Raw genomic sequence first — 21,397 nt, forward strand, 5'->3', positions numbered from 1 at the left:
CACGGGCAAACACAGCCTGTGAGATCCCTGCTCTCTTCAGCTCATCCCTCACCCACTGGTAGATCTCACTGGAGATATCTGAGGGCCCAGTGGCCTGGCTCGGGGGGCCCAATCCGAGGCCAGGCTGGGGCTGGGTCTCCAGAGACTTGGCCAGGAGGGTGGAAGACCTCCCCATTGGGGGATGGTTGAGGTATTGCTGGGGGGAGACAGACAGCCCCTGGTGGGATAGCATGCGGCTGACTGCATACTGCTGGTTCAGAAACTGAGCCATCACCAGCTGCTGGCTCACCAACTGAGGGCTGAGGGGGGCGTTCACCAGGCCAGAGGGGTGGAGATTGAGGGAGCCACGCCCAGGGATGGTAGTGGCCATGCCCCCATGAGGAAAGGGGAGGGGCGAGGAGCTGGCTTGCTCGGCTGTGCTGCCTGGGATTGGCTGCTGGCTAATGGTGTAGTGGGTGGAGCCCAGTTGGGTTGGTTCAGGGAAGCTGTCAATCTCTAAAATTGATGAGACAGGAACAGAAAACAGAGGAGGGAAGGAAGAGAGAATATTGTGTTTGCAACGTGCCAAACAGTAAACAACATTTTCCTTCCATCACAAAGCCACACTAAAACTGTTTGTCCAGCCACACCAACTTGGTTTTAGTACTAGTATGTCATATTTATATGCCATATACCCTTGAAGGGAACAAAAATGATACCTACCCATGATGCCTTTCGGATTTCTGAAGTGCTTGTACCATCGTCCAAATTCATGACACTTTGCCGCAGAGACGTTTGCATAGTAGGTGCTGTTCACAATTGAGGAGATCATGCTCTGACAGAGAAAAAGAAAGACAGAGTGTTCAATTCTAAGAATTATTTTTATTTTACCTCTCTTTGCCTATGCTGTAAACAGGCTTTCTGATATTTATGGATCTGTGTTATTAAAAAAAGGCCCTCAGGTAACAAGATAATAAAGACAGATGACTGTAAAAGTGTGTGTGTGTGTGTGCGCGCGCGAGTGTGTGTTTGTGTGCACACTGTGTATAGCCTCAACTGAGCAATCTGTTGTTTAAGATACTTAGCGGAGGCTGTGGGTAATAAATGATTGAATACACACACAAACACGCAGTCTTCCAAGACACACACATCGTTTTCCCCCAAGACAAGCCTGCACAATCTTTACATCTGATTACACCTTTCATATTCTCATATTTATTTTAATCTGCCTCTAACAAACATACAGAAAGGGGGGGGGGGAGCAAGAGAGGGGGGGGGAGGAGGGGGGCAAATGAATGGAACCACCTATGAACATGAGAGAGAGAGGGGATACGGAGGCAGAGAAAGTGAAATATTTCTCTTTATTAAAGTGACGATACATGCAGTATTTCCCCTACGGCCAGATAACTCACAGTGTTTGGATTGTCAAAAATATTCAGAAAACACATCAATCTCTATTGTCTGCTGCGGTTACCTTTCTGTGGGAATGTGTGTATATGTTTGCCTGGCAAACAAACAAACTGCAGACATTATAACAGTTGTACATGGAGGATATTTTTCCTTTTTTTTTTACTGCAAAGGGCAGGGAGGAGGCATGACTCTGAAAGGATAGGCATCTCTATCTTATCTATTTGATCGCTCTCTACCCTCAACCTTATCTGTGTAGGAAATCTGGACTTCTTATCTCAAGGCTCCCGCAGCCACACACGCTCACACACACACAGGACTAACAAGGGCAATCCATAGGACACTTGCTTCTCTATACAGTGGGTGTTGATGTGTTTATGTGGACGAATGATGTCTGTATGCATACAAGTGTGTGTGTGTGTGTGTGTGTGTGTGTTGTACCTGAGACAAGGGGCACTCCTTGGCCAGTGAACTCTGGTTCATGTCCTTTAGCAGTTCCCTCAGGGCGTTCCTGACTGTGGAGTGACTCCACTGCTCCGGTGGCAAATCCTCAAGACGAGGGCAGCTCCAGAGAGGGAGGGGGAAGAGAGCACGAGAGAGAAATAGGGGGAGAGGGGGAGGGGGGGGGAGGGGGAGGGGGAAGGAGAGGGAGAGGGAAGAGAGCACGAGGGAGAGGGAGAGAGAGAGGGAGAGGGAGAGGGAGAAAGATGGTTGATTGTTGTAGTTTAGAAATGGAACTAGACAGAGATAAGACAAATCGAGAGAGTCCTTCCAAGACTAGGAGTGCCCCTGCTCCCCATTCTGTACTCTGCCGGCCTCTCTGATGGGCCTGGGCTGGGAGCTACCTGTGTAGCTGGATCTTGAGGGTGATGACATGGTAGACATCCTGCAGCATGTCAGCCACGGTAGCATCTGGAGCATCTGTCACACAGCACAGAGGGACAGGGTTCCACCTGCCTACCTGGATCAGACCTGCAGCACACACACACACACCAATACCAAGGTTCAATACTAACACGAGTAAGGATCGGATCTTGGTCTGATCCTACCGGTGGAGGAATCATGAGGATGAGCCCTGCAGTGCAACAATCACACACACACACATACACACTCACACACACACACTGGTGGAAGATCCAATTCTGCTTGTTTGTGCACACACCAAGCTACCTTTAGCCTGCGCTGCTGAGCTGTGGGAGTAACCCAGTGACAGTAGAGCCATTTCAATGAGCTGGTTGAACAGCAGCTCTCTCCTGACCAGCACAAACTCAGCATGCTCTTCCTTCCTCCCTCCCTCGGGCGGGCTCTCCTTGTGCTCCACCACACAGAACACAGGCAGCAGGCTCCCTGGGATGAATGACACACAGCACAGCCAATCACATAACACAGCAGGCTCCCTGGGATGAATAACACACAGCACAGCCAATCACATAACACAAACACTTGTAGGGAGAGAAAAGTTGGCAAAGCCAGGCAGACTTGGATGTGTCTCTTTGCCTATTTTGATATTGTGGGGGGAAAAAACAGTTAAAATGGAAATGATGTAAAGTCACTAATTGGTTTTCTCCAACTTTCTCACCTTCCTTGTGCCAGCTCCTGGATTGCAATCCTGGGGTGTTGATGTTGGTGGTCAGGCTGGGGGTTTTGGCCCCTGGGCTGCCAAGCCTTGTCCTCCCCTGTGGTGTGGGCCCTCCTCCATTCAGATCCAGACGGGACAGTTTAGCAGGAGGGGGCCGGGGGTCTCCATAGGGGTTACAACCCTCAGGCAGCTGAGCTTTATCAGTCTGGGGGTTCATCTGGAATCCCCTCTTAACACGTCAGCTCACTCACACACCTGGAAGAAGACCGAAACCCACACCTCAACTACAATCGGAAGAAAGTCGTATTCAAATGAAAATGTCAGTTTAGATTTTGATGCTTTAGTTCTCACTTTAAAAAAAGAAAAGTAACGTCGACATAGCATAAAAATAATGAAAGCAAAAAATAAAAATAAAACGCCATCCGCAATGACGGGCGGTTGTCTTAGGAGATAGGCTAATCAAGTTTTCTGAGGTCAATTTCACGCACGCAAAATAGACTATCGCATTATGAACTAGAGTTGAGAAATCTGATGTGCATAAACAAACGAAGAAGATGTAGTGGCGTAGCATTGGAACTGAAGACGACAACAATGCTTATAGCGTACCCTCCAAACAATTCTCAGCCGCAACCGGTGCATCCACAGTCGAAGAGTCGGACTCTCAAGGTATAAAGTCTGTGAAACTTGTGACGCAAAAACCGTGGTTACTCCGTGAAGTACACTCGCTGGAAAACGCTTATCGTATGAACGCCCGTCCAGATGTATAAATCGGTAAGCCTCACTTCATCTCCCCTCTTAAATCTCTCGCGAACTGTGCCTTGTAACCTTCTGTTTCACTGGCTGGTATCAGCTGCGTACTATCTTGTCCCGCTTTTGCTGGTGCCACCAGCTGCGCGCTCTATACTCCGTCCTCAGTCCAAGCCAGACGGGTCCACTGGGACTTAAATGCAGCTACTGTGACATTCACACTTCAGTAGCTTCTTGCCTGCCTGTGTGTTGTAGCAGATGATAGACGATACACAGTGAAACTGGTGAGCAAGAATTGGTGTACCAGTCATCGGCGAAAAGGCAATGGGTTGCAACATGCATCGCGCATGAAGAGCAAGAGAGCGAGAGAGAGAGAGAGAGAGAGAGAGAGAGAGAGAGAGAGAGAGAGAGAGAGAGAGAGAGAAAGAGAGAGCGAGCGAGCGAGAGAGAGAGAGAGACGGGGCGGTTGTAAAAATGATTTTACATGAACGGATATCATGATTTCCTGCGTAAGAAATGGTCAATGATTGTCATGTTTGCAGCCTTTATCTAATATACTGTTATAGGCTATTCTCTGGCAATACATTTACTTTGTAAAAGTAGCCTACCCCTATATGCGGTTATCAATCAGCACCTTATGGATAGCCTATGTTACTCAACCTTATCTTGCGTACTTTCATAGTTGATTAAAACACTCCTGTGCCCTCGCGCGCATACACACGCGCGCATAACCCATAAACACAAACCCAGCTGCATTAGCATATGGTGTAGTAATGAATTCACCAGTGTGCTCTGATAAGTGTATTAAATGTGACAATCGCGCATAAATGTATTTTTTATTTGCTGCTACATGCTGTGCGTGCAAGCTTTTGACATCATGATCTTACAGTAGGCTAGCTATCTTTATGGAAATGTTTTCTGAAAGTAATTTCCATACATCTAACTATATTTAGCGTTAATCAAAATCCTCTCAAATGTAGACCATGTTCACTAGGCCTATAGGTATGTTTAGTCCGCCATGGTGTAAAGTCGATAAAGCAATACGCAAATACAACGAAAAACTATTTTTCAACACTATAGGAGTGACATTTCAAACGAAAAAAACAAATGGGATGCAATAACAGCTCCAACTACTAAAACTTTATACTTAGGCGACGTCATTCTCATCTTCAAATACAGTAACTTAAAGATACAAAGGGGTAGGCTTTAACAGCTTGAAATAACCTTTAAAATAGATCAAACTTACCTTGGACTAGTTGGGACTCTGAAGAATTGTCTAGACCACTGAGAAAATACGTGTTCTCCATCAGTCTAACATTTTTTTTAAACGGTGTTCCTTCCAGAATTATAATTTGGTGATTTTCAGAGTGGTGAGTGTGGTCCAAATGAAGGATAGGCTACTCTGCCTAGGTGGGTGTAAGATACCTTCAATACAAAGGGGTGGAGTGTGTGTTGGTGTTTGTGTGTTTGTTTATGTGTGTGTGAGAGAAAGAGAGAGCGAGAGAGAGAGCGAGATAGAGAGAGCGAGAGAGAGCTAGATAGATAGAGGGGAGAGGGGGTAGAGAGTGAGAGTGATATGGAAAGGAGAGAGGTAGAGGGAGAGGGAAAGGGGGGGGTAAGAGATCCTCTACCCTTGCCTAATTAGACAAATCGAATTAGCTATCTCCCCAGCCAGAGAGTGTGTCATGCCTGGTTAAACATCATTCATGATGACTAAGTAAAAGAAAGAGTTGTCACTCAGTGTGTGTGTGTGTGTGTTGCGTTGTGTATTGTTCATCTGCCTTTTGTATACCTCTTTCTCCCAGTTTTTTCTGGATCTTTCTAACTCCCTGCAGTTTGCTATACGATATCTCATCTATGAAGCTTGTAAATGATAGTTAAGACTGTTACATGCTCACAGAGCATGTTAAGCGGTTAACACAGCTCTCTCAATCTCAGGCTCATCCCTGGGGAATCCCCGGCTGTCCCAGAGTGCTGTATCTCCTCAAATCAGGTTAGCGTTCACTTCACATCCTTTGCCACGCATATGAAATCATAATTACATGGTTGTCATATGGTTTTTACCCCACCCATTCTTTTCGACGGGTTGCATGTTGGATGGTTTAGATGAACTAGTCACTTTACATTGTTACATTGATACATCTTTAGTCACTTTACACACGGTCACTTTCAGCTCAATATTGCACTATTGCACTAACTGTTACCCCACTTGTCTTAGGTTAGTATACGTCTTTTCTTAGGTTACTATAGGTCTATAAGGTTAGTATAGGTCATTATATGTATTAGAGGTCTAGTATATTGTATATTGCATACTATTATGTATATTAGGATGTTTATTATTATTATTTAATATTTAATATTATTTAATTTAATTTTAGCTTATCATAGATGTAATCTATGTTCTTAGTACTTATATGTTATGTTATGCCAAGTTGCTTGCGTTGTCTTGTCCCAAGAATTTTAGTGCCCAGTCTGACCCTGTGTTGTTCTGTGCACCTAACAATAAAAACTTGAAACTTGAAACAGACTGTGAACACACAGGACCCTATCCCACTGCTCCCCCTGTAACAAAGACACACATGCACATATGCCAACACACACACACACACACACACACACACAAACACACACACACACAAATTTACATGTATTCATTTAGCAGACACTTTTATCTAAAGCAACTTCCAAGAGAGAGCTTTACAAAGTGCATAGGTCACTGATGGGTCACACACACACAAAGGGATGCACAGACACGCCATCATTAGTGCCACCCGCTCCATACACACACATAATATACACACAACTCTTCACAACAAATGCACACACAGAAATGCACACACACATGCGCACGCATACACACACACACACAGGCATACACAAACAAAGCAGAGGGCTATAATGTGTCTTGTCAAGACTCCAATCTTAATCATCTTCACCCAGAAACCTTGAAGCAATAAGGGACAGGATTGGATGTCCATACAATAACCTTATCACTTACATTGTGCCTGGGATACACTGAAGACTGCAGCCCATGCTCAGGTTACTGCTGATAGGGGTGTGGACGAGTTCCTTGGGCTGATTGTGGTTGATCTTCCAGGTATCAGGTACTGGATAAGCTGGAACACGCCTCCAGGTGGAGTTGGATGGCCTACTAAACAATGACTCCTCAATAGATTTGATTCATAAGGGCCCAAGCTTCTGACCTCTTAGGTAGAGGTTCAAATTGTAGACTCAAGGTTCTCCAGATTTCAAGGAAGATTTGCCCGATTGTTCGCTGTGTTGACTCACAGGGATGGGTTCAGGATGAGTGGCACACAATGCAACGTGTCCTTGAAGTGCTTGGGGGAAGACACTTCTTTCTTGAACGTGTTTGTATTTGTGGGAGAGAGTTCTAACATCTAACAATGTTTTTGAGTGAATTCTCTGAAAATGTCGTGGTTTTTATTTGTGTAAGAAGTTGGCCTTGGTGTGTGTGTGTGTGTGTCCGTGCTAGTTCCATGGCTGTTGGCAGGCTTGGCTGCAGTATGTGGGTAAAGTGCCCATCAGTGCCTCTGGAGGACCAAGCCCACATACTACATGGCACTATAGGGGGTGATAGAAGTGCTTTGTTACCATGGCTATGGAACCCTGGTACTCTTCACTCTCGTTAACATGGCATGGTTATTTAGCTCTAAACTCTGCCGGGCTAGGTCTGAGGCCTGCCCAGGATTTGTAATCCAGGCAAGGTTTTGATGAGCTTCACAGCATATTCAAGACTGTGTCTTTGTGGACACGCTATACCCTACTGCTTTTGGTTTTGTGCAACTTGATGAAATATTGATAAAGGACAATGAGTTATTCTAAGGTTGGCTCTTTGGTTGAACACGGATAATCACATTTGCATGTGCACTCTCTCTCTCTCTCTCTCTCTCTCTCTCTCTCTCTCTCTCTCTCTCTCTCTCTCACACACACACACACACACACACACATACACACTTGTGTTCAGAGCAGTGGTTAGGCTTACAGTAAATCATGCGTTAAAAGTTGAATTACCCAGGTGAAGCATCACTGTGTGTTTGTTGTCTGGTTTTTATTGAGTTATCTGGCACTTTATTTAATGTGTCTCTCTGTCGGCATCACAGTGACACTCCGGAAGCTGGGATGATCCAGGTGTGTGTGTGTGTCTGCGTTTGTGTGTCTAAAACCATTGAGGCAAGACATTAGTCAAAATTCATGATTGTTGTTAACCTTAGAGCCACACAACATTTTTCATGACATGACTGCATTCTCAAACAAGTAGTTTGTATATATATTCAGGTTTTTTATTTGTGGTTTTGTTTTGTAATGAGCTTGTGGCCAATATTCTTTGTTCAGCCAATAGCCTTGTCCTCATCTTATTGATGAAACCAAACATTTTCTTGCAAAACAGTATTTCACTTGGGGGCGCTGTTGTGCTGTACAAAACTGTGGTAGTTCACTGTGCCCGTGATGCCTGTACACTGTACACCATTAGAACGCCCCATAACTGCTTGTCTTTATGTCCTCATCCAGCTGGTGGCGGCAAAGTGTCGTGAAACCCCTGTCCCGTTGCCTAGAGACAGCTGGCTGTGCGCCAGACAGGTGTCTGTAGAAAGAGGGCAGCTCTGACGAGATGTATGGCAGCTTTTGAGGGATTTCCAAAGAAAAACGATGATCACCCCACATCTCTACGAAATCTAACCAAAGTACACCACAATCATGCGTATTAGTCTGTGTGTGTATGTGTGTGTGCATGTGTGTGTGAAAGAGAAAGTGTGCCTCGCTGTCTGTCAACGACGTATAGCCTATCATCTATCAAGAAGGGGTAGGCCTAGATGATCCATCTAATCCTGCTTCTTGTACCCGAGAAAGACGTCGATATATTGAGTGATAGCGACTCTGCTTTTGTGTTATTGTTAGAGGCTTTGTGGCATCCTCGCTCAGGCCAAGATTTTGATTAAAAAAGATCAGCTCTGGTTCAAATGGCCATTCCTTGTTGATTTGGAACAAGGTCAAAAGTTCAAAGTCTGAATCTCAGCCACATAGAAAACTAAGGGAATTGCACCTGTGAAGGAAACGATTTTTAAACTCCGTTCTATATAGAACTATTTGTATCAACTGGAGAGCCTTCTAAACGAAGGTTCCAGGTCCATAAGATTCCATTTTAAGTTAAAAATAAAAACATATAGGTATCCAAAACGTAAAGTTTATATCTGCAAACTTTCTTTGGTTTTTATTCAGAATTGTTTGAGGGATAGATATAGATAAATCACTAAAAACTCATTACATCATTACAATTCAATAAGTAGCCTATTCCAATTTGTTCTAATTAATCTTGCATTTTCTCGTCTGCCTGGAAGTTGGCTACATGAACGATGAGCATCGTTTTTTTTTAACGATTGATGTCTTTGGGAAATGATGATCATTGAATCCAACGACCTAATAATAACAATATTGACATAATGGCCATTTCAGCGTCTTGGTCTCTCGCGGGCGTCTCTGGCTATTACCTGAATTGCACCTGCAAGCGTCATCACTACTTGTCATACACACGCACACTAGCCTACACACACAGCGCCGGGTGCGCGCATCGGTAACATTCTCTGCTTGATGGAAATCGGATTGCACTGAACAACCGGACAGCACCCTGATCTTAAGTCTGATCGGCGTTAACGGGCGCTTCTTACAGGTTAGGACGACCCATACCTTTTCTTCCGTAACTTTGATGGGGACTTCGACAACAGGGAGGGAAAATGCCTGTGATGAAGGGATTATTAGCTCCACAGAACACCTTTCTGGACACTATAGCCACAAGGTTTGACGGCACACGTAAGTTTATTTTGTATTTTGTTGGTGTACTCTTTCAACCGTTTTATGTTATTGCACATACTTATACTTATAAATATTTGTCGTGTCATGAACAACCAAAGATGGATTTTCCCACATGTGAAGGCTTAATTTAAAGTTATTTTATCCCAAGATTTTAATGTTTTCTTTTGGTTTGCAAGGCTAGCGTGTGTTAACCATCAGATTTAATATTGATTCTAATTAGTTGTATAATCAAACGAGAGCAACAGAGCAACTTAATTTCCAGACAAAGATAAAGTTTGTCGTAAGTAAATAAGTATTATTTTGCTTGCCGCAAGTGAGCGCGCCTTTACTACAGCTGGATGATCAGCACCATGGACAGCAACCTGTCACCGCGCGAGATTAGGGGTTTCCCTCCACGCGCGCTCAATCAAGATAAAAACAAGCTTCAAGGTGACTCGTGAAATCCTTTGAATTATTTTTGTCGAATTACTGCTGTTCTCTCAAACATATGTTCATCGATCAGCCAAGTTCACGTTATATTAAATACACATGTTTATATGTGCTTTATTGGAAATAATAAAACACTTGTTGGTCTACAAGGGCCTAAAATGTGCTTGGCCAGCTCAGCCTATAACTATAAACCTTGACCTATTATATTTATAATTATTTTATAACTTTGTCTTACATAAGAGCCTTCTATCCCCACTATCGCACATCGAGGGCTGTACTTTGACAGATGTTCACAGAATATTCTCAATAGTAAATGAACACCCACTATACTCGCTCCCAGGCCGCCAGGACCCGTGGTGATTGTGATGTTCCTCCCGCGGCTCTCAGTAGCAGTCACATCTATCAAAATTAATTGGTCGGCGGCAACAATACAGCAGGTATTTTTCCCGTGGCGGAGGCGCACACAGGATTCCTTAGGAATGGCCCCTTTCTCTTCCCACCTCTTCTTGCCTTAGCCACGAGTTGTTGTTTTGTATATACATCGATCGTATGAATCATAGTTGTAAGGAAACTCAAAGTCGAAAATACCATGAAATTACATTTAGTTCATTTAGAAGATTTTTTCGACAAGCCGAAAAAAAATATTCCTCTTACACAAAGGATCACATCTTACAATAGCAAACAATTTTGTGTGAACACTTTCTTGACTGTGGTATTGATCTTGTTCATGAACGAAGTTATCCTGTTACGATGAGCTATGCATAAAAAAAACAATCTAAAGTTTTTGACATAGGTCGAGACCTGGCACCACTGTATGGTATAGACTTGTAGGTCAATCCCGCTCCCTTAGCCCAGTTTGGTCAGACGGGTAGCCTCTGCTTCCTCTGGAACATTCTGCATTTCCCTGCTCTAATTCTGCTGTGTGATAAATGACTCTTGTCGGAGTAGCGTCAACACTGACTAACAATAGATCTTGTCTTCGTTTGAGTTTTACAAACATTGAGCCCCTACATTGAGTGCTAAGGCTATATGCTGCATGTTGAGATGAGCGATAGCTACACACAAGAGTAAAGGGCCTGATAATAATGGTTCCACCAGGGCAGTTAGCTCTCCCTGCACGACCAGACCCCAGTGAATGTCCTCGAGGTGCAGGAAGCTGAAATGAACAGGGGTTTAAACGTAAGATGGAGTTAAATGGAACCAGTGATGCTTGACGACACAAATTGGGTTTGGTGACCTGGTCAGATGGAAATATAAACAGGGTCTGGATCAGAACGGGTGAGGCCTGTTATGTCACAATGGTGTTGAGTCCAGCTCACGGTTAGCCTCTTAGCCCAAACAGGTGAGAAACACAGTTTAAATAATTTCTTCCACGCACAAACCAAAACACCTTAATTTCCATTTAGCGCTGGTTTGATGTTGACGCGGCATCGCAAGACAGATGGTCCCCAGTCACATTCCCTGATGCTCCTAAATGGTTGGTCACAGGTAATTCACAACTCCTGGGACGTGACTGGGCTGGCTGGAATAAGCAGCCAGTGCATCCCTGAAGGGGGCATTAAGGTGTCAGTGTGGTTGACATCCTAGTCATTAGGTTAGACTCCGCCCGTCTCTGCTGCCAAGTCATTAATGTGCACATAATGGCTGTTCAGATGAGGACTGGCAGGTCTGGCTAGGAGGAGGATCGTGGCTGTTGGCCTGCTACTGGGGCTGCAGATCTCCTTGTTATCTACATGACAGACCCAGCTGCTGGTTCTAAAACAGCTCATGTCGAGAGTGAAATCCCTGTCTGACCTCAACTAACTCTGCTCTGCACCCTTGCTTTGTAAGGATGAATGGGACATTTGTAGTTGGTCACTGGCCTCCGCAAGCATCAAGGAGGATGTGCGATTCTCTGGCAGCTCATTGTTGGCATGGAGAGAGCATGCACGAGGTGTGGGTGGCAAGCTTCACCAATGTACAGTGATGCACATGAGCACAAACCAAGGCGGTTCAGCCCTGTTCCTGGCGATCGACTGCCCCGTGAGTTTCAATTCCGATCCAAGTTGACAAGCTGGATCATGTTTATTCCAACAGGGGTTAAGAGTGGAAACCTGCATGAGTGTAAAACTCCAGGTACAGGTTTGGACAGCCCTGGCATGAATGGTTGGTTTTGAATTCAGACTGTGTAGCGGAAACCCCTTCAGAACACTGTGAAACTTCTTCCGTTGAACAAGCCCTCTGTGTTGCTGTGTCACCATCATTGCAAGAGATTGCGAGAGACTATTTTCTCTGCTCTCTGCACACAAAAGTACCACCACCACCAGGAAGGTAATTACTGTGACATGCACACGCTGCTTCTCAGAAAAGGTGTGTGTGTGTTTGTGTGTGTGCGTGGAGAAAAGTGTATAAACAAAAATGTGTATATACTGTTTGGATGCAGCCTTTAAGTGAGTGTGTGTGTGGTGTGTATGTATGTGTGTGGAGAAAGATGTATGAACAAATATTTGTGTGTACGGTTTGGCAGCAGCAAAAGTGTGCAAAGAGTTTGTAAAGTGTCAGTGTGCTTTTGTGTGCACAAGTGTGTGTGCTTAAATTTGGATTACATCAGCATATATTTGTGTGTGTGGGTACAGCATTGTGGTGAAGAGTGTAGCGTTTGACTGCCATCCGGTGACGTTTCTTAAAAGAAGCCTCTCTAATTAAGTTGTTGAAGATTTGCCTGGAGATCCGAACAATGATTAAGAGCAAATAAGTGCCTCGACTTCTAAACCTCTTTTCAGCCCACTGTCACAGAGCTACCCCAGAGTCAAGGCCCTCCCCTTGAGGGGAGTTAGCAGACAGACTTGCGTTGATGTTATGACCCATCCTAGAGACAAAGGTAATTAGGAAGTTTGAGAAAAGAATCGAAAGCTGCCTCGCCCCTTCAGAAACTGTCTCACACTCCAGAAGTGGTCTCACCCTGTGGAAGCTGTCTTACCCTTTCAAAACAGTCTCTCCTTCAGAAACTGCCTCATCTTTCAGTAGCAATCTCACTCCTAGTATGCTTATACCAGGAATGTTTGGTTTCCCTGTGCTTTGCTCCTCAGTAGTAGTTTACCTTGAAAAACAAATGCCAGAAAGATGATCTCTATGATTTGTAGTTTGTATTGAGAGGTGTCCTCGGGTCACCTTTATCAAAGTGTAGCTCACAACAGTAAGCTCCATTCTCCACTGACACAGTTGCTGGAGGAGGAGCTGTGTGTGAGATGTTGTTGGAACTGACAACACAACACCTCAGTCTGAGGACAGAGCAGAGAGACGGAGGGGGCAGAGAGGGAGGGGCAGAGAGGGGGGCAGAGAGGGAGGGGGCAGAGAGGGGGGGGCAGAGAGGGAGGGGGCAGAGAGGGAGGGGGCAGAGAGGGAGGGGGCAGAGAGGGGGGGGCAGAGAGGGGGGCAGAGAGGGAGGGGGCAGAGAGGGGGGGGGCAGAGAGGGGGGGGGCAGAGAGGGGGGGGCAGAGAGGGGGGGGCAGAGAGGGGGGGCAGAGAGGGAGGGGGCAGAGAGGGGGGGGCAGAGAGGGAGGGGGCAGAGAGGGAGGGGGCAGAGAGGGAGGGGCAGAGAGGGAGGGGGCAGAGAGGGGGGCAGAGAGGGAGGGGGCAGAGAGGGGGGCAGAGAGGGAGGGGGCAGAGAGGGGGGGGCAGAGAGGGAGGGGGCAGAGAGGGAGGGGCAGAGAGGGAGGGGGCAGAGAGGGGGGGGCAGAGAGGGAGGGGGCAGAGAGGGGGGGCAGAGAGGGGGGGGGCAGAGAGGGAGGGGGCAGAGAGGGAGGGGGCAGAGAGGGGGGGCAGAGAGGTAGGGGGCAGAGAGGGGGGGGCAGAGAGGGGGGGGGCAGTTTATTTGGGCGGCTCCCCTGTCCTAGAAACTTCGGGGAGTTCCGTACAAGTGTGTCTAGAGCTACCGAATCGTGTCGCCATGGACGTTTTGCCTCAGTTACAGGCCTAATTAATGATTTCATCCCAAAATCATTATCTCTAATGAACTGTCCAAAACTACCAGCAAACAATGTTTCATGGATGGAAGTCTGGTCCAAGACCCACAAAGCCATTTTTAGATTTAATTGTTTGAGAGAGGAATATAGAGGAGAGAAAAAAAGAGAAGGGGGAAATTGACATGTGAAGTAAATGTGAAGAAGCAAGAGAGCTGTGAGGCTGAGTGGCAGAGAGAGACAGAGAGGAGCATGTGCAAGGGAAAAAGATGGAAAGAAGAGATACAAATTGCAGGAAGTAAGCAAATGAAACAAGTTCAGTTATATTCATGTAACTATGAGCCAGTAGGTTTCAATATTAGAAAGAGAGAGATACAGTTACCCTATATATGTGATAGTTTGTCTGGAGATATGCAGTCTTGCTACAAGGAGAGCATTTGGCAGTACTGAGTGTGTGTATGTCTCTGCGTGTGTCTGTGTGGCAGAAGTTAATTGTGTAGTACCGTAGTAAACTAGGTTATCTCGGTGTGAGTGTGGTTGTAACTATGGTTACCTTGGACTGACTTTGGCGGACGTCGCCTTAGGGTGGGGCCTCATGCACCGGGTCATGTGACCGCTCTCTTCTGCACACGCTCAGATGGATGTGAGGGACTGCAGGGATGAGGAGGGAGGGAAGTCTGGGGGAAACTCCACTCATTCTTTTCTCGTCATCTCTTCATCTCCGTTGTTTCCCATCTTGGTCTCGCCCTCTTTCTCCTATTACCTTCAAGTGTAGCTCGTACCACAGGTCTCTCCCAACCCCTCACCTCTAGGCTCTGTTTTGATATCTACCTTTCTCACCTGCCTCTGCGTCCATCTCTCTCTCCCCATGTGTCTGCCTGCCGCTGTGTCCTTCTCGTTCCCCTTCACTCCCCCTCTCCCTGTCGTGGTTAACCCACGCCGAGCACTCGTGTTCCCTAAATAGCCCAGGTGTTGCTGCTCGTGATGGGATGGGGGTGCCAGGAATGTGGAGATGAAAGTGGATGGGGGGTGGGAGGCGGGGGGTGGGGTTGAGGCAAGGGGGGGGGGGGCAAGGTTTTATAAAACACAAATCTAGGGCAGGGTGTAGACTTATACGCACACACTGATACACACACTTTTGTTAAGTCAGTTACTGTACCTGATGTTGCAATTTGTGTTGTCACATCCCAGTCCCTGTGACCCACCCAGTGGTGCAGAGAAATGACAGTTGGGTCCTGCAGACTTCTGAGCTTGCATCAGACTGCCTGTGGCCCAGTAACAGGGTGTATGTGGGTTGGAATTTGGAACTAGTGCTAATAAGCACTAGTTAATTAGTAATAAAGCCTCAGTAAGTTAATAAGTCTTAACACATATTCATGTTAATAAGTATCTTATAAGGGTTAAACACCTTATAAGAAAAAACGTTTTTTTTTCCAACTTTTTTCCCAAATTTATTTTAAAACTTTTTCATCTTTATTGAGATAGTGTCAAAGGTGGGAGTACAGTAGAGCAATGTAGGGGAGGGGAATGGTAGGACAATAAGGAAATCCCTGTGTTACGGCTTAAGTCTACATGCCACCCACTCTACTTGGTGAGCCACCAAGGATCCTTAGTTAGTTCCCCCTCTGTTAGTTCTGCACTAAAGTTCACCTCCATGTTTGCTCTGGGATCACTTTAGCCTTACCAGCAAGCATTCATCCTTACCAGCAAGCATTCATCCTTACCAGCAAGCTAATCCTTTCAAACGGAACTTTCCCTGAGCGAAGCAAAGATTGTTTAGCGCAAAAGTGTGAGACATTTGGGTGCCTTTGTCTTTACTTGACCCTCTCTTCTCTTTTCCCCCTCCATCTCTTCTCTCAATCATTCTTTGACATTTTGATCCCCATGTCTTATCCCCCTCCTCCATTTCACCTCTGCTCTGCCCCTTTCACCTTCATTCTCTCTGACTATCTTAGCCGTTCTACCTTACCTTTTGCCATCCTTTTTTTCCCTCTTTCCTTTTTCCCATCCATACCTTGCTCCATTCCTCTCCCCATCCCTCACTTCTATCCTTCTCTTTCACGAGTCCCTTCTCTCCCTTCTTTCTCTCTATTCCTGACATCCGTCCCTCTCTCTCTCTCTCTCTCTCTCTCTCTCTCTCTCTCTCTCTCTCTCTCTCTCTCTCTCTATGTCTCTCTCTCTCTATGTCTCTCTCTCTCTCTCTCTCTCTCTGTCTCTCTCTCTCTGTCTCTCTCTCTCTGTCTCTCTGTCTCTCTCTGTCTCTCTCTCTTCTCTCTCTCTCTCTCTCTCTCTCTCTCTCTCTCTCTCTCTCTCTCTCTCTGTCTCTCTCCTCCTATCCCTGTGGGGCCTCTCAGGCAGCTGTCAAGCAGTAGTGTCAGCACAGGGGGAGATGATCTATGGGCTCCCACACCGGAGCAATTAGGCATAAAGATTCAGAAGAGAGAGAGAGAGAGAGAGAGAGAGAGAGAGAGGGAAGGGGGGAGGGAGCAAGAGATATAGAAAGAAAGAGAGAAAGAGTGAGAGAGGACCAATAGGACAGAGAGATGAAGAAATAGATGTAAGAAAAGGCTGAGGGAAATAAAGCTGTGGTCTTGGTTCAAACCATTTGGATTTAGAAATAAAGAGGGAGGCTGGTGGTTGAGAAAATAACAAACGAGAAGAGGTTGAGAGTGAGAGGTGGGGGACACGTCAGGAAGCTGCGAGGTTTTGAAAAACGGATAGGAAGAGGATTTACGGCTAGCGTGGCTTGGAGACGTAAAGAGATGGAAGGCCATGTCGGAGAGAGTGATGTTGAGAGAGAGAAAAGAAGTGAAGGGTGGAGCGATTCAGAGGAGGGGAAGGAGAAAGAGTAATTAGGCAGCAGCATCCTAAACAGTAGGAGGGAGACACAGAACAGCTGGGAGGTGATGGAGGGAAGAAGGGAGCAGCGCGGAAGACTTGCTCTGCACTTTCTCAGCCCAAAGAGGGTGCAGGGGTGGGGGTCAGATGGGGTTAAGGTCAGGGTATAGATAGGGTGGGGTATGGGTGGGTGGGTGTTGGAAGGCATGAGGTAAGGATCCTGTAGGAGTTGATGGGGAGGAGGCCAAGGAGGAAGCAGCGATGAGATGATAGGAAGGTGTGGTTTGAAGGGAATGAGATTCGCTTCACTATTCCTAACTTCCTCGCTCAGTTTCCCTGGGATCACACCAAACGGTCTGAAACTTCCTCTGCCTCAAATCAGTCTAGTGCTGGAATACAATCTGTCCCATTACTGAGCAAATCACATCCAGATGGTGCTGTACTGTGTGTGTGTGTGTGTGTGTGTGTGCGGGCATATTGAACCCACGTGCACGAGTGTGCATGCCTGTGTGTACAGGTGTGCCCGTGTGCTGAGAGTGAGAGAGGGTGAAAGAGACAGCTGTGTATTTGGCAAAAATGAGCAAGCAGTACTAACTGACAAAAAACCCACACAAAGCACTCGAACACACAAGCACAGAGACTGCTGATGCTAGAATGCCAGGTACCCCTAAATATCCCCATAGTCTATGAAGGCTAACTCTGAAGGTGGTTATACAGTGATCCTTCCAAGGCAGGGGGAATGAGGGGTGGGGGAGGGGGGGCAAGGGGGAGGGGGGTCTGTTAGCCCCTCTGAGACACCCGCTACTGTTTGTCTGCTGGTAGTCAGCGTCTGCAGACTAAAGAGTTTCACAGACAGAATGCTGTTCTGACAGCTCATCCCTAGATTCAGACCCCATCTGAGAGAAAATATAGTCCGGAACTTTCTGCTGATGCAAACCAAAACAGTCTCAATGTTTTGCTCGCCTGACAGGAATTTTGAATTGTGGAGTTAGGGGGTGTGGAGATTCTACCACCGTACAAAAAGGTGATTATTTAAGGGAATATTTTTTTTACATTTCCGTTGAGGGACATGAACATGTTTTCAACCTAAGAATTACCGCCGTTTCCTTCTGGAAAAGGTTGACAGGCGACATAAAACAATTAAACATTGTTTGATGGTGAAATCGAAATTATTGAGCCATAAAATTGTTTTTTTGTTACACGGTTCGATAGAAACAGGAACAGGTAAAAGAATGAAACACACTTTTTCCTTTCCTCAATCTGGGTCTGACATCAACATATTACAATGTGTCACGATAATGAATGGGTTTCGGTTGAAACAGCTGGTCTAGATCAACTGGGCTACTCATTTCGAGGTTGACACAAGTAGGCCATTTACCGTTTCAGCTCAAAGTCCTTTATTCATGTTCCTAACCTCAACCAGTAACCAGTAGCTCATAGCGTGGAAGTTACACGATATACAGTTTCAAACACGGAAAATCATCCTGAATTCCATCATGTCGATGATTCTCCCTTTTCCCCTCCATGCCCTTTCATGGGTCCTTTAGTCCCCTCATCCTCCTGACTCCTAGTCCCTCATCCTCCTGACTCCTAGTCCCCTCATCCTCCTGACTCCTAATCCCTCATCCTCCTGACTCCTAGTACCCTCATCCTCCTGACTCCTAGTCCCTCATCCTCCTGACTCCTAGTCCCCTCATCCTCCTGACTCCTAGTCCCTCATCCTCCTGACTCCTAGTCCCTCATCCTCCTGACTCCTAGTCCCTCATCCTCCTGACTCCTAGTCCCTCATCCTCCTGACTCCTAGTCCCTCATCCTCCTGACTCCTAGTCCCCTCATCCTCCTGACTCCTAGTCCCCTCATCCTTCTGACTCCTAGTCCCTCATCCTCCTGACTCCTAGTCCCCTCATCCTCCTGACTCCTAGTCCCCTCATCCTCCTGACTCCTAGTCCCCTCATCCTCCTGACTCCTAGTCCCTCATCCTCCTGACTCTTAGTACCCTCATCCTCCTGACTCCTAGTCCCTCATCCTCCTGACTCCTAGTCCCTCATCCTCCTGACTCCTAGTCCCTCATCCTCCTGACTCTTAGTCCCCTCATCCTCCTGACTCCTAGTACCCTCATCCTCCTGACTCCTAGTCCCTCATCCTCCTGACTCCTAGTCCCTCATCCTCCTGACTCCTAGTCCCCTCATCCTCCTGACTCCTAGTCCCTCATCCTCCTGACTCCTAGTCCCCTCATCCTCCTGACTCCTAGTCCCCTCATCCTCTTGACTCCTAGTCCTCTCGTCTCCTCGCTCCAGACAGCAACTTCATCCTGGCCAACGCCCAGGTGTCGCAGGGGTTCCCCATCGTCTACTGCTCCGATGGCTTCTGCGAGCTCACAAGCTTCTCCCGCGCCGAGGTCATGCAGAAGAGCTGCGCCTGCAAGTTTCTGTACGGCCCCGAGAGCAGCGAGAGCGTCATCCTCAGCATCGACGACGCGCTGGAGGAACGCAAGGAGTTCAAGGACGAGATCATGTTCTACTCCAAGACAGGTGAGAGGAGGGGAGGAGGGTGTGCCGAAAGGTCAGTGGTGTCCTCTCTCTCTCTGTATAGCAGACCGCTGACATAATCCAGCTGAATGGGTCGAAACAAAATGTCTGATGCTTGAGAAGTGGGTTTACACCCGAATTTGCTGTTTTTTTTCAATACCATTCAATCCGCAACAACGCTGATATTTCTTAGCCAAATCCAGCCCACCAGTGGTAATAGCATCACTTAGCCAACCTTATAGCCTCTGGTTATTCAGTCATCTAACAACTGTGGTTTGATAATAACTCTAGCTCCATTTGCATTTGGATTTCAGACACATCACAGCTAGAGTGCTCCATGAAATGGAGGGCGTTTTCCTCGGGCTATTTCAGAGGTTTCCATATTTAAACACAGCCTGCTTGGATAAAGGAATGGATTTAGGAAATGTATGGATGGATGGGTCCATTCAGTGGCCGGTTCTCATTAAAACTCAATTTACCATAAGCTATCAGTCAGAAACGGCCAGCCATCATTACTTAACACTGAGACACATTAAACTTTAATATCGCTCAGCGCAGTGTAAGACCCACTCGCGTTTCCTCCTTTTCATTCTTTCATTTGAACCTTTTGCCATTTTCCTCTCTGTCTCTCTCCCACACACACTCACACACACTCTCCTTTCTCTTCTAATTTTTTAGCGAGTTTCAGTACAATTACAAAAGGCGTAGTTGGTTTCTTTGTCAGTGAGGGAAATCTGCCAAAGCTGTATGCTCAGAATCAATTCCAGAGTGTGTGTTTGTGTGTATTTGTGTGTGTGCATGAGTGTATTTGTGTTTGTGTGTCTTTTTTTGTGTGGGTGTCTGTGTGTATTGTGTGTGTGAGAGAATGTGTTAATTTGTGCATGACTTGGTGTTTTGTATGTGTGTGTGTATGTGTGGGCACAAGCGTGTGTGTTCTCCCTGTTCCTCATACAACAGCAGCAGGGATTGAGTCATTACAAGCAGAGAAGGTTTACTGAGCAGGAGTAGCGATCACTTTAGGAAATCCCTCCTGCGCTCTAATCACACTAGTCCTGTCTGTCAGAGCCAGGTCACGTGTTCACACGTCTGATGTCACACACACACACACAAAATACAGTCATCCCACACTTGTTACGCTCTCTCACATGACCTGCAAAATAATTTTTTGTACCAATGAAGAAATGAAGACAGGACTTTTCTGTGCCTTCTGAGCCTTCTGTGAAATGTGCCCTCAGAGAGAGAGAGGTTCATCAGAGCTGGTGAATCCACAGGGAACTGGGCTGTTCCAGCCTCCTTCCTCCATCCAGAGAATTCCCGGATCAGAATAATGCTTCTTCTGGGATTACAATGAACTTTAAACACTCGCACTTACACACACTTACACGGATGCTTTCACAAAGACTCACAAACAGTATACTCGCCCTTCCAACACCTCCACCACTTACCTGTCTTTCAAAAATTCTGGTTGCATTATTGTAATATGTGTGTGTGATCTCTACAAAGGGGTGCTGTTCTGGTGCCTGCTGGACATCGTTCCAATTAAGAACGAGAAAGGAGACGTGGTTCTCTTCCTGGCCTCCTTTAAGGACATCACAGACACCAAAGGCAGAACCATCCCAGAGGAGAGGAAAGAAGGTCAGTTTAACATGTGTGTCAATGTGTGAGTATGCTCTTGTAGTTCTATGTAATTGCTTTAATTACTGGAAATAACACAAAACAACAAGACTCATGACTATTTCCCTCCCTCATAATTAAGTACTGTTCCAGAAGAAATGGCTGAGGCTGCATGCTTTTAGCATGAGATGAAAGCCTGAACATAATGGTTGTGGGGTTCTTAATGAATTTTGCCTTGTTTTCCCTCCAAGACATTTGCATTTTTATGCTGGGATCTCGATAGAGAAAATTGCAAGGGAGGAATTTGCCAGACACAACTCAGGTCACCTTAGTCCAGGGGAAACCCACTCACACACACACACACACACACACACACACACTCACACCAACATGCACACACACACACACACATACACACATGTGCACAAGCACACCTCAGTGATAACCCAGTTAACTCACACTCTGTCCCCGAGGCAGATTGGACAGTGTGTGATAAACAGGGGAAC

General features: G+C 46.3%; 2 protein-coding genes across 2 annotated transcripts in view; one reads left to right on the forward strand and one right to left on the reverse strand.

Annotated features, from left to right (window-relative positions):
* The window catches only part of satb1a (SATB homeobox 1a), an 8,438-nt gene extending 5,256 nt beyond the window's left edge, over window positions 1-3,182 (reverse strand). The window contains exons 1-6 of the mRNA XM_084695437.1: window positions 2,966-3,182; window positions 2,557-2,733; window positions 2,232-2,358; window positions 1,828-1,951; window positions 703-814; window positions 1-495 (exon numbers count right to left, since the gene is read on the reverse strand). The exon at window positions 1-495 is cut by the window's left edge and continues 20 nt beyond it. Coding sequence (XP_084551563.1) covers window positions 1-495; window positions 703-814; window positions 1,828-1,951; window positions 2,232-2,358; window positions 2,557-2,733; window positions 2,966-3,182 — 1,252 coding nt within the window. The remainder of the gene's footprint in view (window positions 496-702; window positions 815-1,827; window positions 1,952-2,231; window positions 2,359-2,556; window positions 2,734-2,965) is intronic.
* A 6,280-nt stretch (window positions 3,183-9,462) lies between these two features.
* kcnh8 (potassium voltage-gated channel, subfamily H (eag-related), member 8) overlaps window positions 9,463-21,397 on the forward strand; it is a 32,579-nt gene continuing 20,644 nt past the window's right edge. The window contains exons 1-3 of the mRNA XM_084696006.1: window positions 9,463-9,538; window positions 19,047-19,280; window positions 20,781-20,912. Coding sequence (XP_084552132.1) covers window positions 9,463-9,538; window positions 19,047-19,280; window positions 20,781-20,912 — 442 coding nt within the window. The remainder of the gene's footprint in view (window positions 9,539-19,046; window positions 19,281-20,780; window positions 20,913-21,397) is intronic.

This window comes from Hypomesus nipponensis, chromosome 4, assembly GCF_054491055.1.
Source record: "Hypomesus nipponensis isolate SF chromosome 4, ASM5449105v1, whole genome shotgun sequence".
Lineage (NCBI taxonomy): Eukaryota > Metazoa > Chordata > Actinopteri > Osmeriformes > Osmeridae > Hypomesus > Hypomesus nipponensis.